Source organism: Garra rufa, chromosome 15, assembly GCF_049309525.1.
Source record: "Garra rufa chromosome 15, GarRuf1.0, whole genome shotgun sequence".
Lineage (NCBI taxonomy): Eukaryota > Metazoa > Chordata > Actinopteri > Cypriniformes > Cyprinidae > Garra > Garra rufa.
In genome coordinates this window covers 25,769,834-25,787,955 of record NC_133375.1, presented here as the reverse complement: position 1 = coordinate 25,787,955, position 18,122 = coordinate 25,769,834, and the positions used below count along the sequence as shown (strand labels likewise).

The window sequence follows — 18,122 nt, the reverse complement described above, 5'->3', positions numbered from 1 at the left end:
TTAAAAAAAAAAAACAACAGTAAAACATAAGAGTAAATACACTACCATTCAAAAGTTTTTGAACAGTAAGATCTTCTGCTCACTAAGCCTGCATTTATTTAATCCAAAGTACAGCAAAAACATTACAATTTTGAAATATTTTTACTATTTAAAATAATTGAATTTGAATATATTTTAAAATGCAATTTATTCCTGTGATTTTAAAGCTGAAATTTTAGCATCGTTACTTTAGTCACATGATCCTTCATAAATCATTCTAAATTCTGATTTATTGCTCAGAAAAACATTTATTATTATTATTATTATGTTGAAAACAGCTGAGTAGATTTTTTTCCAGTTTCTTTGATGAATAGAAAGTTCAAAAGAACAGCATTTATCTGAAATAGAAATCTTTTGTAGCATTATAAATGTCTTTATCATTACTTTTGATGAATTTAAAGCATCCTTGCTAAATGAAATTATATAGACTCTGAGCTTTTTGAATCATTGAAGACTGTATCTTTGACCACAGGAATAAATTAAAATTTAAAAAAATTCTGATAGAAAACAGTTATTTTAAATAGTAAAAATATTTCAAAATGTAACTGTTTTTGCTGTACTTTGGATCAAATAAATGCAGGCATGGTGAGCAAAAGAGACTTCTTTAAAAAACATTAAAAATCTTTTTCTTCAAAAAGCTAATTCCTTATAAAGATTTCTATCTATTTTATAAGACTCCTTTCATACATGTCCCATTCGTAATTTGAAGGCCAATATACTCAATTTACTCAATCCTATTCTTAATAGTGTGCACGAGTCAGTTTGGTCCTCTAGAAGGCGCTCTTGAGACAAAGCACCACCATACCCTACCGAAACCCCCTCGGGTCTTTGTTAAAATCAAACACAATAAACGCAGGCAGGCTTTTGTTTGGACACAGATCTTCTGACTCTACAGGGTTCCCAGCCGCTGTATAGTGTGAACCGTTCAATAGCAAAATTTACTTTATAAACTGCTTTGGAAAGCAAAGATGACACAACCCGTCAGAACCCCTGCAGACAGGAACTGATCAGCTAATTCACTATTCAAAGTTTATTTAACATTCATTCTCTCCAAACGCACAAATCTGATTTGCATCTGCAAATCGTATTTTGTAAACATGAATTAGGTTATGAGTTTGTGAATTGCTGTTTGCAAAAACTTTGTGAATGCGAATTAGCTTTTTTTTTTTAATTTTGAGACTATTTTAGCTTCATAGAAATCAGGCTCATCTGTGGCAGAGTGTGAATTAGTCACATCAGCCTGTGACTAATGGCAGGCCGACGTCACGTCTGCGCAGATAGCCGACTTACAGCATATAGAGCACGATATCTCAGCTGTGGGAAAATGACCCAATCTCTATAAATCCCTTGTGATTCATGTTGAAGTAAAGGTGCTTATTGCGGCGCTGCTGATTTAATAAATCATAAAACACTGTGATAATAATAAAGCTGTTTCAATTGTAACAGCACAACTGTCTCTGAATTAAATAATGATGCAAATATTCAGACAGAAGGCATATCTGAAGGTCATCACATGAGCGTCTGCTGAAGGATTGCATGCGTTTTTCCTTTAGCATTATTTTCATTCTTTTTTTGTTAATCTGATGTTTCCCGTAGGAAGCGCGTGGGTCGGATTATCCATGCATTAATTACGAGAGGCCCGTAGAAGCGCAGAATTTTAGTCTTGCCTCTGTGGCTCATCAAAAAGAGTTTGACTTTAATGAAGATTTTGGAAATCTTGTCTTCCTAATTACCGCTAAAGGGCGATGCACTCCCAAAACTTTAATTAAATGAACAAAAACAAGCACTTTACTAAGCTGTACATATTCATGTGTACAGTTCAAAAGCATTAAAAATGGCAAATTTAGACATGAAAGTGCAAGGAGGCCGTCTGACCTTTGAACTCTGCCGTGCTGGGGTTGATGTGCATCCTTTTCTGGCATTCTCCACAACTCATCAAGAAACGGGTCACCGCCTCACGTGGAAGAAATGCGTAGGTCTCTGCAATCTGACAACCAAAAGAGAGAGCGGAAAGGAGTCAGCAAACATTTTGGGGAAGATTAGACAAACGGAGGGAGCGTAATGACAAAAATAGTTTATTGTGTTGTGCGCTGCCTACTGAGGATACATTTAAATGCTTAATAAGTGTGCAACATGAAGGCTGTTCACTTAAAAGGCAGCTGTTTTGCAGGGTGTAGGAAGCGAGGCAGCATAGTAGGTTTGCAACGCCTCTCATTTCCAGTCTTTTCTGGTCTGTTTCTGTCCCTATCTCCTCTCGCTCCTCTCTTTTGCGCTTGCTTTCGTCTCCTGCAGGCTTTCTGTGTGCGACCTTCACACAGAGAGGGTGATGTAGCAGTAGGAATGGTAGGCCCACCACCCTCCCCCCCTTGGGCAGCACAGAGGGAAAAGGCCACACAGGGAAAACCGCACCTCCCAGAATGCCATGCTCCCAGACTGCCCCCCCCCCCCCTCCTCCCAGGCTGGCAGGGCTGGTCTCTGTGGGCTGCTCGTGCTATGAGACCTGACAGCAGGGCTCTCCAGGGCACTGGCTGAGGAGAGGAGGTGAACGTTGCCCCAAGGACATTGTGCAGCCCCCTGCCACCCCCGCACATACCCAAAACACACACACACACACACACACACACACACACACAAACATCTTTGGTATTGGGGGTGCTCCTTTTTCTTTGTGTGTTCAGACCAATGAATGCCCCCCTCGCTCTTCGTCAAGGGAATTAGCTGAGGTCCGGTATGACAATGAACACTGTTTATACAGAAAAAGGAAATTTTCAGAAATGTGTTTGATTTTATAATAAAAGGCAAAAAAGTATGCATAGATTTTTAGGTAGTGGTGTCATGGGTGCCCTATTCAGTGGTCTAAATCTCAATACAGCATTATTGCAGTCCTGCCATGCCACCACTAGAGGGCAGCATGCAGACAGCAGCAGTATAAAAGGGTAGTGGGTCAGAACAGGTGGATTTTTTTCCTGTAGTCATAGTAATTATATGATTTATGTGCATATTTGTAACTGCATAAAGGGTTACCTACATAATATTAATTATTATTATTATTAATATTAACAATTATAATAGGTACTATGATTTTAGATGGTACTATTAGTTTAATAATAATAATTATAGTAACAACAATAATAATAATAATTGTTATTATGATTTTAGATTGTATTACAATACACAAATGCAAATTGTGCAATACTACTACTACTACTACTACTACTACTACTACTACTAATAATAATAATAATAAGTACTATGGTTTTATTAATAATAATTGGTACTATGATTTTAGATGGTACTTTAATTTTATTACTATTATAATTATTATTAATAATAATAATAATAATTGGTACTGTGATTTTAGATTTTAGATGGTGCTATGGTTATTATTATTATTATTATTATTAATTATTATTATTATTATACGTACTATGATTTTAGATTGTATTACAATATGCAATAAAAAATTATATTTTCAGTAATTAATTGTGCATTAGTAATAACAATAATAGGTATTATTATTATTAATAATAATTGGTACTATGATTTTAGGTTGTATTACAATATAAAATATTATTTTTTTATATATATATATTATTATATATTACAATTATTAGTCCCCTCTTAAAATATTACAGTAAATGTAATAAATACTATTAATTAATTATTATTCAGATTTATTATTCATTTAGATTATATGGTAATGTACAATAATTAATATTTATAATTAATATTTATTTATTAGATGGACTACGATTGTAGATGGTGCTAATAATAGCAATAGGTAATAATAATAATTGGTACTATGAATTTAGATTGTATTACAATTTACAATATAACTAATTTATTTCAAGTAATTGAGAAATAATAATAATTGGTACTGATTTTGATACTGATTGACAATATACAATAAAAGTAATTATATTTCATAATTGTGCAATACTAATAATAATAATAGTATAATTGGTACTATGATTTAGATTGTATTACGATATAAAACAAAGTATATTTCCAGTAATTAATAGTGCAACTATAATACTACAACTACTACTAATAATAATAGATACAATTTTTTTTTATTATATTACAATATACAATAAAGCTAATTTAATTTCCAGTAATTAAATGTACTATTATTATTAATATTGGTATTATTATTATTATTATTATTAGTCCACTCTTAAAATATTACAATACATTTAATAAAGAACATAATTCATTATTATTCAGATTTATTATTAAATTTAGATTAAATGGAAAAACACAACAATTATTATTTATGAGTATTTATTAATTCATTAATAATTTATTAAATAATAATTTATTAATTTATGATTATAATTATTATTAGAATCCCCAATAAATAGTAATAATAATAATTACTATTATTATTGTCAAATAGTAATATTTACGATACGTATTATAAATAATAATAATACAAATATTAAAGTAAATATAATAATTTGAATATTTTTATTTTATTTTAAGTTCTATTTTAATATTTATAATAATTAAAAATAATTATTATAATACATTAATTCGCAATAAATCTCCAGAGAAGTCTGCACTGGTGATTCATAGTCAACTACTACCTAGCACGTGTCACCATATGTACCGTCGTGTCAAAAGTATGGACTCTGATCAGGACCTAAAAGGCTCGGGTGGCATTTGGGACAGAGCCATGGATGTACGGCAAACCGTAAAAGGTTTCTGGACACCACCAATCAGAGTCAGTCGCAGCTGATTACAGCCAATGAAAGTCAGTTCAACCAGAGCAAATCAGGCCAATCACAGCTGGTTTCTGAAGGTCACAGCCAATCGGATGAGAACTTAGAGTGCACTGATCTTTGCTTGTCTGATAGTCCAGCAGTTTTGGAGTGGTTCAATGTGTGCCAAATGTCAAAAACATGGCTATCAGGCAGTTAATTGCTTTAATTAGGTGATTAGCACAGGGCTTAGTGGGGGCTGGAACCCGACACCTGCTTTCACACACCAAGGAATCACAGCACAGGGGAGCATAATCAAGCATACTCGGTACACATTTACACCCCTACCCACTTCTAGAAGAATATATGTTAAGTCTAGTCCGTGTGTTCTGATTTAATTGGATCAGATACTAAATGCTGCATTAGGTTGTACTTCATATCGACTTTCTTCCTCCCTCATTATCAAATAATAAGCCACATAATAACTCAATAACACCTGTGCTCAATGTATGTGCTAAGAAACATAATAGCCTGTTTATAATTACGGGACACACACTACAAAACTCTCCAGTGCAGCCTCGTACAGAAATGACACTGCACAAGAATAAATGCATGTGATATAAAATCTCTCTCACAGTGTTGCATGACAGTTCAGTGTGAACGCATTTGGTCCCTCAGACTCAGTCGCTAACTCTTTTATGTTTGTTCCTCCTACTTCATTCACCATAAAGGAGAGGTGAGACACACACACACACAACTCACTTTACACCTAAGAATAGTGGTTGAGAAAGCACTCGTTGTTATGAGCACCAGTAGAAAAGAAATTGGACAGAGTTGTTTTGAAGTGACCCAAAAATGTTCGCTGTGCTTTTTTTCTCCTCTAAATATCATACAAAAACTCTGACACTCTTAAGTTTTTGAGACTTCTCAGACAGTCAGAGAAAGAAAGAATATGAGAGAAAATAGAGAGGTACACTCGAGACAAAAGGTTTGCCAAGGTCATGCACAGGTTGACTCATACCTGCAGTTTTGGACTTAAAATGCAGCTGGATATCAGTCCAAAATGAAACCCAATGTCTGTGGCTATGACATTTTTTTTTGTACTATCATAGAGAAGAAAAATAAAAAACAAGATCTCTGCTATATTAAAGGGCACCCATTATGCAAAATCCACTTTTACATGGTGCTTGGATATAAATGTGTGTTGGCAGTGTGTGAACACAACCACCCTACAATATTAAAAATCCACATTAATCCAAACCAGTCTCATTAGGTATGCGGTTTTGATTCTCTAAGCAATATGACATCACATTGTTTAGGCTCCGCCCACAGCTGCTGACTGACAGTCCTGCATTGCCATAGTTTCCGCCCTCAGTGCTCGAGCATCTGTAACACCAACAATGTCTTGTAAGCAATCCAGGTGTGTTGTGTTTGGATGTAGGACTGAACATAAGAGTACTGACTTTCTCCCAACATCTGAGCCACTGAGGATGCAGTGGATTACTTTTGTTTTTGAAGGTAATGTGCCTCATAATAAATATCTTTATGTTTGCACAAATATTTTCACTCCAGACTGCTTCGTGAATGTCATGTTGTTATAGTGCTTAGCTAACGTTTTAACTGTATTTGTGTGTGTACACTATCAAACTATTTTAACTGATCAGCGGTGCGCTAGTGAGATTAGTTGGTGACACGTTGTTAGTTTGGTGGCGCTAGCAAACGCCCTCCCTGTGTCGTCAATTCAATCACATGGCACGAGATCTGTAACATTGCGCTGTTTTCACCCACTTTCGGTGTTTGGCTTCCCATATATGGATGAAACCTACCATGATTAGCCTACTTTTAAAGCATAAATTTGATTTAATTTTGTGTACATAATATTCACATATGCAGTTCATGGGGGACATACTGTATTGCAGTTACAGCATGAAATACTATTAACATTTCATATAACATTTACTTATTTTATATCACAATTCTGACGTTTTTTACTCTGGAAATGCAAGTTTATCTCCTAAATTGGACTTTATAACTCGATTTAATTCAACAATAGCAAGTTTGTTCATTCTGAGGGGGGAAAAAACAGAAGTGTGGGCTGTAAACTCATGAATCTGAGCCTAGGGAAAAGAGAGAACGATGAGTTGATTTGTCTTATTAGAATCACAAGAATAAAGTCAGAATTTTAAATTTTAACTGAAATTTAAAAAAATGTTAAATATATTTTTAGTGCTACATTAAAAAATAAAAAAGTCGGAATGTTTTGAGAATGAAGTCAAAATGTTTTGAAAATTTAAATCGTAGAAAGTTACAATATTTTGGGAGAATAGCCTATATTGCGCATGCAAATGCCCCGGATTGAGAGCACCGGGAGAAGTCGCCAGGCCACCGGAATTTATTTGAATATTATTGCATCCAAGCGGCCGCACTATTTTACTGGGATGAGGAAGAGTCCATTTTAAGGACTCGTGGAAACTTAAAATTAAGAATTTGATATTTATTAACAGACTGAACAGAAAAAACTTTTCATCTTTCTTTTTATCGTTCTATTTTAGAGTTGCTTGTATTCTCGAAATATTTTGACTTTATTCTTATAATATTTTTACTTTATTCTGGTGATATTTTGACTATAATTTAGACTTTATTCTCGAAATGTTATGACTTTCATCTTACTTGAAAACTGTCCATTTCTGCCAACAGATAAGCTCCACCCACGAAAAAAAAATATTTTCCAGATGTTATAATAAATGACCTGTGGGGTACTTTGAGCTGCAACTTCATAGACACATTCTGGAGACACACAAAACTAAAATTACATCTTGTAAAAAGGGATATAATAGCTGCCCTATGAACAAATAAAATTAAAAAATATCTCTGAGTTTTAGAAGAGATCTCAGCCAAGTCAGAAACTGTGCACAGATTTCCCAAGTTTGCTATCAAAGTCAGAGATTTCAATATGAAGAATCTTTCAATATCTCAATATTGATTTTTTTTGGTAAAAACTGTAATTGTGATTTGAAAAAAAAAATAGAAGTCCTAATTCGTGAAAGGCCAAACTCTGAGCAACACAATTTTCCTCTGGGCTTGGCGAGCCAGGCAGCTTTATATAAGTCCCATGATGCAATGCTTGTCACTTGGGTCTTGTCATGTTTGACAGTTTGAGAGGTAGTGATGTTGACTTACATCGGTGGGTCAGACAAGTTCAGGTTTAAAAAGATTTTAGATTGCATGGGTTTGTTTTTCACATACGTGGGTGGGTGCGAGCCGGAAAAAGCTGGCCAGCATCGCTGGTATGCATTAGTGCATTACTGCATTAAAAAACCCAAAGGCTAAATCCACAAAATGTGTTATTTTATCTAAAGTTTAGATTGCTTTATAGTCTGTAATGGCTCAGCAGTGCGACAGGTGTTTCAAAATGGCTGCTGTTGCCCCAGCAACAGCCTCCACTCATTATAGTTATTCAGTCAGATGTTCTATTTTAGAGTTGCTTGTGTGGTCATAAGAATAAATAGAAAAGAGTTGTTGCACATTGCTGTACATTAAACCTAGGCGACATGTACATTTATAGAGTTTGCTTAAGTGCGTCTTGACTTTTTTTTTTTTCACTGAATGATTGCTCACCGCCTTATAGGTCTTTTTCTGGCCGGCGTGTTTGGGTGCTCGTCCTGGGTCTGCCCCCATCTCGACGTGCATGGCATAGATGATATCAAAAAAATCCTCCACCACGGCAACCCGCTTTAAAGAACTGTCCTGGGCCGCCCCTCCATCTGAACACTGCAGAGAGACAGAGAAAATATGATTATGAAAAACAGAAGAAAGGTCAACTTTTTTAAACTATGACTACATTTAGACTGCAGGCAAAAGTGGCACGATTTCCCAAATTTATTTGCTTGCATCTGACTACCCTGTTGAAAAAAACCAGCATATGCTGGTTAGGTGTGTTTTGAAGCATGGCAGCTGGTTTAAGCTGGTTCTAAGCTGGCCCTAAGGACTAGCTCCTGTTTATAACTTGCTCATAACCAGCTCAGCACCCACTTAAACCAGCTCAAACTTGCTGCCATGCTTCAAAACAAACGTAAGCAGCATATGCTAGTTTATTCTACAGGGTATGTTTTTTTTTAATAAAGTGTGAACAGCACAAACTACGTGGAATCTTATCTTATCTTATCTTCCATATGTGGTCCTAATTTACATACAAGTCTGTTTTGCATTGACACTTCAGTCTGAACAGTCATTTTCATGAAATTTATACTACTTTTACATCATCAGATCAACATTCACTAAAATTCAGTGATGTCAGGAGTCATTCCAAAGATTTTTACATAACGGTAGTTCTTCGGTCACATGTTGACCTTTATATGACAGCTTTATGTGTGCCATCTTTATTATTGTTCTTTTGCGTATGCGGGTTATTTCAGTTTGCCAGTTCACACTCAAATGTGATATTGGCCACATTTTAAAAAATCAAATCTTGAGCTATCCACCTTTTTTAACGCAGAAGTAAGCCTATGTTTGAGACTTCTGGTTTATTATCCGCTATACAGGGAAAGAACGAGAAGAATAACACCATGCTGTAAACAGTAAAACTGATTGCACTACAAACCAGTGTGGTCGTAATTAAGATAATACATTAAAATAAATGAGTAAAACACGATAATTTGCAATATCATGCAGCAAAATGATTTTTGTACAGCTAAAAATAGCTGGATGTTGATGAGACTTTTATAAAATAGATAAATGGTGGATAAATTAGAATTGAGCACCAAGGAGCCATTCACACAGAATGTGTATTTTGAATGTTTTTTAGAAGTTGAACTTACTTTAACTTAAGCACCGCGACATAAGCGCAGTGGTCAAACACATCTGTCTAGTGTGTTTACATAGACATGCAATGGAAAAGAAGCGTAGAGGAATGGAAAAACGCATTCTGTGTGAACGGCCCCTAAGGCTTGCCATGTGAACATGGCCTATCACTCATACTTTATTAGGCTTTTCACAACCACTGCAAATGGGTATTACTGGGTTTCAATTCAGGTTTCTAGATTTCTCACTGTACATTTGCAAACCCTGGTTTAATGTTCTTATTTGCATATTCATGAGGTCAGTAACACTGATTGGACAAATAACATCTCTGAACACAAAGCAAATAACATATTCTCATCTTCACTCCGGTTGCATATGTTCGACATTTTCATTTTTCTCTCAAACAACGCCACTAAACAGCATGTGAAGTTTCTGTGACTGTATAAAGCACATGAATATTTAATGATGTAAGCGCTGTTTAGTTTATGATTGTTTGTCTCTTGTGAAACAGCTCGCGATATTAGCCCTGATGTAAAATGACAGTAAGTGTAAAAACCTACAATCTGTGAAAGTCTCAAACCATAAATTTGTCCCAAGAAATCCCCCGAGTGAAACCCATTACACCATTCTAGGTTGCTGCAGAGCAATTCTGTCTGTGTTTTAGACCAGTAAACTGTAGTCTGGTTTGGCAGAATGAGACTTCAGGAGTAAGAGTGACTCTGACAGCAGTAATGACACAGCAACCAGCTGAACTCTGCCTGCACCAGTCCACAGACTGGCATCTTTATGGGCACAATTCTTTACAGCTCATACATTATTTGGATTTCCGAGTTGCGTTCTCCACATTTATGCTGAACTCGGTCACTTGAACAGCGGCTGGATGAGTGTTGTGCTACAGGGCTTTATAAGTACCACCCTGAGGTTATGGTGGCTATGCATAAGGCTAAGAGAGTGTCTTTGTGTAGTGTATTATTCAGGCGTTCATTGATCTGAATCTAATATTAAGTCCTCCACAGCTCAAGGGGTTTTTTACAGAATATATCCACTGTTTAGATTTGTGTGTAAGAGAAATAATGTGGTTTCCTGCAGCATTTTAAAAATAACTGCTTTCTTCACCACAGACACACACACACAACCAGCCCCACCTCCCACCATCACCACCTTCAACCCTGTTTTCCATAAAGCTGACCCTGTCGCTATGGCAACTGGCAGCGCTCTCGGGCAGGTGTGCAGGGCAGCGGGTCATGTGACACCTGCCGGAACTCTGATCGCTAAGACAACCTTCTTATTCCCCCAGTCCCACACGGGCCCAAACAGTCACCTGTTCTTTGTTGCTTTCGCACCTTTTTCTCTCATTAGCTCTTTCTCGGCTTTACTTCAGAATGACACATCTTTTTTCAAAGTAACTATAACTTATTTAACATCTTTAAAATGCAAAATGTGTAATTGTTGTGCCACTAGCATAAAAAATATACCTGGGAAAACTACTGTTATCAAACAGGTTTCCAGAACACTCCTCTTATCTTTCATTGGTCAAACAAGCAGGTAGCCCCGCCCCAAAATCACACCATTGGTTCAGCTGCTCTTGCTATGCCAGACTGAAGTCCCACCAGTGTTGCCATGTCCATGTATTTCTTGCAGAATTGGACTACTTTAACACTGTTGCTGCATGTTGTTTTTCATGTCCATGGGTTGAAGCGACCCCAATAACCTGACATTTAGCCCTTGGAATGCAAATTTTACTAGAGGAACCCTGCCAAAAATGTGTATTTACCCCCAGAAACGTGATTGGGCTAGTTTTGAGTAGCAATTGGGTGGGTTTTAATGTGAAAACCTGGCAACCCTGAGTCCCACAGAGCTACAGTACACTTTTTGGGGGGGATCTATTTACCGGTAGCTCATCTCTAAATAATTTACTTGATTATTGTAATAAACTGGATTTTATTTTGGTGTTTTTTATTTATTTTAACATTGAAAAATTACACTTAAAATGTATCACAAACATCTTTTCTAGACTTCAGTATTGCTTTCTTTTGTTGTATTGCCAAATCCGCAGTTTTCCGGCAGAATTGGGGTACATTAACACTATTGTTGTGGGTTATTTTTCATGTCCACGGGCTGAATCGACCCCAATAACGTGATATTTAGCCCTTGGAATGCAAATTTTACCAGAGGAACCCTGCAAAAAAAAGAAAAAAAAGAAGTGTATTTTACCCCCAGAACGTGATGGACTAGTTTTGGGCTAGTGATGAGTAGCAGTTGAGTAGGTTTTGTTGTAAAAACCTGGCAACCCTGAGTCCCACAGAGCGACACTTTTTGGGGGGATTTATTTACTAATAGGTTATCTTTGAATATTAAACTTGATTATTGTAATATTAAACTGGATTTTATTTTGGTTGTTTTTTATTTATTTTAACATTTCAAAATGTATCACAAACCTCTTTTCTAGACTTTAGCATTGCTTGCTTTTGTTGTGTTGCCAATTCCATGGTTTTCCAGCAGAATTGGGCTACTTTAACACTATTAAATAATAAGCAACACCAATAATGTGATATTTAGCCCCTGGAATGTAAAATTTACCAGGGAAACACTGCCATAAAACATGTATTTTACCCCCAGAACTCGTTTTTAACAGGGGACCCCGCTTGAAATGCAAAGTGGGTAGTTTTAGGCTAGTTTTGAGTAGCAATTGGCCAGGTTTTGTTGTTAAAACTTGACAAACCTGAGTCCCACAGAGCTACAGTACACTTTTTTGGGGGGTGATTTATTTACTAATAGCTTGTCTCTGAATATTGAACTTAATTATTGTAATATTAAACTGAATTTGATTTTGGTTATTTATTTAAACATTGTCAAATTACACTCACATCACTCACAAAATGTATCACAAACATCTTTTTAGGCTTCAGCATTGCTTTCTTTTGTTGTGCTACTATGCTTGTTTTGCCTGTTTTAATTTTTTACACACACAACAGCAGGTGTGGTGTAAAAGAAGGAAGTAGCAGTCATTCTCCTTCCTCTTCATATAATTCGCTCCCTCATTTTTTAACTGCACATTTCTACTTTGATTCCCCGAGGGACCAACATTTTTTTCCCTCTTTTCTCCACTTCTTTTGCTTTCTCTATCACCTTTTCCCCAAGACATCTTCCTTTTTTCTCTCTTTCTGCTGCTCTCCATTCCTTTTTTCTCCTGTCCCACTCCATCTTCCTCTCTCTCTCTCCCTCTTTCTCTCGCTCCCCCTTTCCCAAGTGCCAGGTAATGAAGGTTGCCATGGCAACTAAAACCAGCGCACAGAGCGGGCTCGCTTTAATCCGGCCCTCTCCAGCCGTCCGGCTCGTGCCTGCGTTCCCTCCTCTCGTCATAATTATCACTCTTATTATGCCACGATCAGTCAAACATGCACCAACCTGGTTTTCATGATCTCGGTCATGAGGTGACCGCGCCACACCTATGCAGAAACCCTATACCAGAGAATATTCTAGTGACGGTCCCTCTAGGACACCAGACGCAGGCTCCTGCAATACCTTTGAGAAGAAAGCCTCGGCTATAGCCGTGGGGGGAGGACTGTTCGTGTGTTTGACTCTCTCTGTCCTACAAACATCTCCATCTCAGCTCGATTGCTCCATTCCGGTTGCTTTCACACATGCGATCACAGACACAAACATTTCCTCTACCCCCCGCCCCTTTCCCCAATCTGAGGGCACATCACAGTCTGGGACACAAGTGAGTGGGTGACTAAAGTAGGCCAGCAGGATCAGGGCGATCTGTTCAGCTCTACCCAAGGCCGAACTTGGGCCAAACTCAACACATAGTGACTCCGTCCTGCACACATATAGATCCAAATATGGGCCAGTTCAGCATAAAGTTCAGTGAATCACAGTGTGTGCAATAGAAACAATATAATCACAATTAAATAAATAAAATAAATCCCAATGCTAACCCTTAAGTGGTTTGTTTTACAATAATGACTGACTAACTGTACATTATCCAATTTATTACATGGCTACTTTGCAAAGAAATCAATAAGTGGATATGAAACATAAAGGGTTTTCACAACACATCATCAATTGGCACTGCACTGAACGTAAACAATGCCACTGAACTGAACAAAACTTGCATATTATATTTGTTGGTTATTGCTGCTGAAAATGGTCAATTATTGTCATGTTTTAGGCTGTACTCATTTGTCAAACCAGGAAAAACATTTGGAGTACAATAGACTGCAAAAAGTTATAACAAATAAAGAAGAAGAGTGCAAAAAACTGAGGTACATTTCCGGTCAGCTAGGTGAAATATTAGTTGTATCTTTACCACCTATTAACTTTAGTTTGTCAACATATTGCGCCATTTCCTGCTTACTTAGTCCTTCTCTATAAGACTTAGCAACTTCCACATGTTTTTCCATTTTTTAGACAGCATAAATGAGCAGAACAACATATACATCAGTACATTAACCGTGCAATCCATGCTGTTGTTTACATTCAAGGATCACCAAAATGGCTGCGCATCCAGGTAACTGACCAAATTGTGATGCAATTGCAAACCCTATATTGTATTTCATTGACATTCTGTCATTTATTACTCACCCTTGTGTCGTTCCAAAGCCATAAGACCAAAAGAGTACTTTTTGTACTAAAATAACAACTTTATTCAACAATTCTTCATCTGCACATAAACAACGTGGTGCTCTCCAATATGGCGCTAGAGTAATGTGGAGGAGAAAATCTTTGAATAAATTTGTTTTTTTATGCACACAAAGTGTATTCTCGTAGCTTCATTAAATTATGGTTGAACCACTGAGGTCACATGGACTATTTTCTCAATGTTTTTGGTATCTTTCTGGACCTTGACTGTGGTAGGACCCTTGCAGTCTATGTAGGGTCAGAAAGCTCTTGGATTGCATTAAAAAAAATCTTAATTTGTGTTCCGAAGAAGAATGAAGGTCTTACAGGTTTGGAACGACATGAGGGTGAGTAATTAATGACAGAATCTTCATTTTTGGGTGAACTATGCCTTTGAAAATGGAAATAAATAAATGCTTGTTCGATTTAAATGTTAAAATTTAAATTTGAAAGTGTCGGAGCATTACTAATACAATAAACACTAACCAATTGTGACAGCAGAAAGTATGACTCACACAGTGAGTGTTTTAGCTTCAGTTATTAACCCTGATCAGGTGAACGCACTCTTCTCTCACTCTTCCTCAAAGCACAAAAGCGCAGTGTTTAGATTCGCAGGTAGAGCTGACTGTTTGTTCCCGACGTGGAGCAACAGCGTGTGTGTTTAATCATTAAACCTCTGTAGAGCTGAACTGGCGTGTCTGAGATGCTGCTTTCTGGGCCCGAAAGTGCACAGTTTCATCATCCTCTCATCATTTTAAAGAAGCGCTGTGAATTGTCAGCAGCAGCAATCAGCATTTCCCCTTCTAAAACTCTATCTGTCTCTCTCTTTTTTCTCGAGACCCCGCAAGCCTTGGCTTTTTCCAGATGTGGCATATTTTTCAATCCCCCTCTCCTCTTCTCTATCCCTCCTATTCTCTTTCTCTCTGCCTTTCTCTCTCTTTCTTTCCCTCTCTCACTCGTCCCGCTCCAAACAGCTCTGTTGCTAGGAGACTGGAGGGGCTGATTCGGCAAGCGGCCACCCCGACCCCCCACCCCCCCTGGCAGTCACACACACACACACACACACACACACACACAGACAGAGAGTCTCTGAACAGTCGTACACACACAGGGGCAGTGAAGGGAGGGGACAAGAGAAAGGAGGCAGCTGGGTCACACGCGCGCACACACGCACGTATGCATAGGCCGATGGAGAAAAGGAGCCCTGGCAAATATTTACAGTGAAAAAGGTAGACTCGAGCAACGTCACTGATACGGCATCTAACAGGACACATGAGATACATATAAGTCTGCTTTTTGAAAATAAAACACCATATAGCTTGAGTGGTCAGTGGAACATTACTCACTGTGATGTCACTAAATTGATCTAGTCTTTTCCTCACTGCTAACCCGCACAAGCTTTATCAGTATTCAGACAAACTAAAGCAATGATAAACTAAAGCAATGCGAATGGACAAACACAGGTAGTACAATAGTTTTGCATCACAGTGTCTTGTGGAGTTAAGAATTATTTTTATTTGTATATTTTCTAAGGTAAATTGAGTGGTACTTGCCTTTTCCTGTTATGAGTGGTTTTTATTTTTTGCTAGTCCATGCTGAGTGGTGTTTAGTGCATTAATAAGTGCTATGCTAGAAGAGTGGCTTAGACGGATGGTTATTAAGACTTAGTATGGCTTATTAAAATATGTATTTACGTTTTTTTTTTTTTTTTAAATCCATATATATGTGAATTTATATTTTGGACTATGGGGGGCACCATTATTTCTATTACGTAAAATGGCTGCACTCTGTGAAGTACTGCAACTACCTGTTGCTATTTTTACCGCAACACAACTCAGAATAAACAACTTGGAAAATAAAATATGGATATGATGCTACATTATGTGGCTTTTGGTTGTAAGTTTCAATTAAAGGGCAAGAAGAGAAGCAATGTAAGTCTTCCCTGCTTTGTTAGCAATAAGAAAAAGAGAAATAATGAGAAGATGCCTGTGGATGGATAAAACATCCTAAAGACCTGCATCTTTGTTCTCTCCACTTTAGCCCTCATGCCTTTGAGGCTTTTAGTGGACCACCGCAACTGAAAGAGCTTTCAAACAATGTTTTTCGGCGCTGATTTCACGTGATATCTAGGGGCGTTTAGACTCTATGTGGGGAATATCGATGGTATGGCATTTGGTAGCTGTGGTCATTGTATCAGTATGTTATTTTCCGAGTTGTGTTGTGGTAAAAAATAGCAACAGATGTGTGCAACCGGTTTACAAAATTAAAATAATGGCACCCCCGTAATCTAAAATATGTATATAACGATGTAGATTTTTTAAATAACGTAAATATTTTATGGGTTTTCTACAACATTTTTCAGTAAGAGACATCATTTACATTATATTAAGCCATACACGTCTTAATACTCAGGTTCCCTTTAAGCTTAAGTTTATTGGACTCGTTTCTTACCCTTTTTATCCTCCGCCAGGGAAAAATTGTAAGATTCCTTAGAAAAGTAATATTGCACCTCTTCTACAAAAACCACACATTTTGAGATATCATTCATGTTCATAGCACAAACGGTGCAGGATGGCTCACATGCTGAAGTTTAATTCTAAACCACTCGTATGAATAGATATAGTGCTGCTAGCCTTAGCAAACCGCTAATTCTATTACAGTGAGAGCGAATTGAGTGTTGTGTGCTATCAGACACCTAGACACTTAATATCCAGCAGTATATTTATGAATTGCTTTGTTTGTTAAAGCTGCCATAACACATTACAGTGATATAGTGCTTGAGGGAAAATGGGGGAAATATTTGTATTACAGTGGAAGAGCCAGAAATGTGTGTGTGTTTGTGTGTGAGAAAGAGAGGAACTGTTTCAACAATGCTGGCGATTCAGATCAGCCTGCTGCAAATCTGATAACAGGTCACCTCTTAAAGTCACATCTCCACCCTGTGAGGCCAGCAGAAGGTATGGACCTACAAATCGCTGAGACCCGTTCTCTCAGCGGGAGGCGGGGGATTTAGAAGCGAGTTACGGGGCAGGGAGCTGCGTGTGAATTTTTGTGCTTGAAGGTCAAGGAAAGATGAAGTGTAATCCTTCCGTTCCTTTCCTCTCTTTTGAATCCTCCGACCCACTCTCTCCACCCTCCTGCCACTGTAAGTTCACGATGCTCTTCCATTAAATCCACATTACGCTTTTCTCTCTCTCCCTTCACTCTTTCCTCATTCCTAACCCTCCCTCTCATTCAACCACTCGCTTCTTCCTCCCCTCCTCTCTCTCGCTCTGACAGGGTGTGACGGACGCTTTCAGCTCCTCGTACGGGCGCAGCTCTTCCCTGAGCTCCATCTGACTCCCTGCACCCACATTACCCAGACACAACTAATCATTAACTGTCATCTGCATTAGTCTGTCACTATAAAGCTCTGGCCTCGATCGTGCTTCCCTAAAAGTATTTTTGTGTGTCTGATATACACGCACAGGATATTGAACATCGTTGTATAACTGCTATAGTCAACATTAAATCAAAAATGACCCAATTTAGTATCTTAATGCACATTCACATTGCTCACTATTCCAAAAGATGTCGTCTTAATCTTTAAACTTTTTCTTGAAAGGAATTTCTATTTTCTGCTGACATAACTTGATGTTAAAGGGATAGTTCACTGATACGAAAATAACCGATAGATAGGTAGGTAGGTAGATAGATAGATAGATAGATAGATAGATAAGACCCTTCTTCCTCAGGTGGGATAGTTTAGATCCCTTTGAAGCTGCATGTAAACTGCATTTTGGATGTTCAAATTTGCAGGCACCATATAAGTCCACTATATGGAGAGATATCCTAAAATGTTTTCCTCAAAAAACATAATTTCTCTACAACTGAAGAAAGAAAGACATGAACATCTTATATAACTAGGGAGTGAGTAAATTATCTGTAAATATTTGTTCTGGAAGTGAACTTCTCCTT

General features: G+C 37.4%; 1 protein-coding gene across 1 annotated transcript in view; it reads right to left on the bottom strand.

Moving 5' to 3' along the window:
• The window catches only part of nol4la (nucleolar protein 4-like a), a 53,446-nt gene that overhangs the window by 22,178 nt on the left and 13,146 nt on the right, over positions 1–18,122 (bottom strand). The window contains exons 2-3 of the mRNA XM_073819396.1: positions 8,361–8,513; positions 1,915–2,026 (exon numbers count right to left, since the gene is read on the bottom strand). Of these exons, the coding sequence (XP_073675497.1) occupies positions 1,915–2,026; positions 8,361–8,513 (265 nt within the window). The remainder of the gene's footprint in view (positions 1–1,914; positions 2,027–8,360; positions 8,514–18,122) is intronic.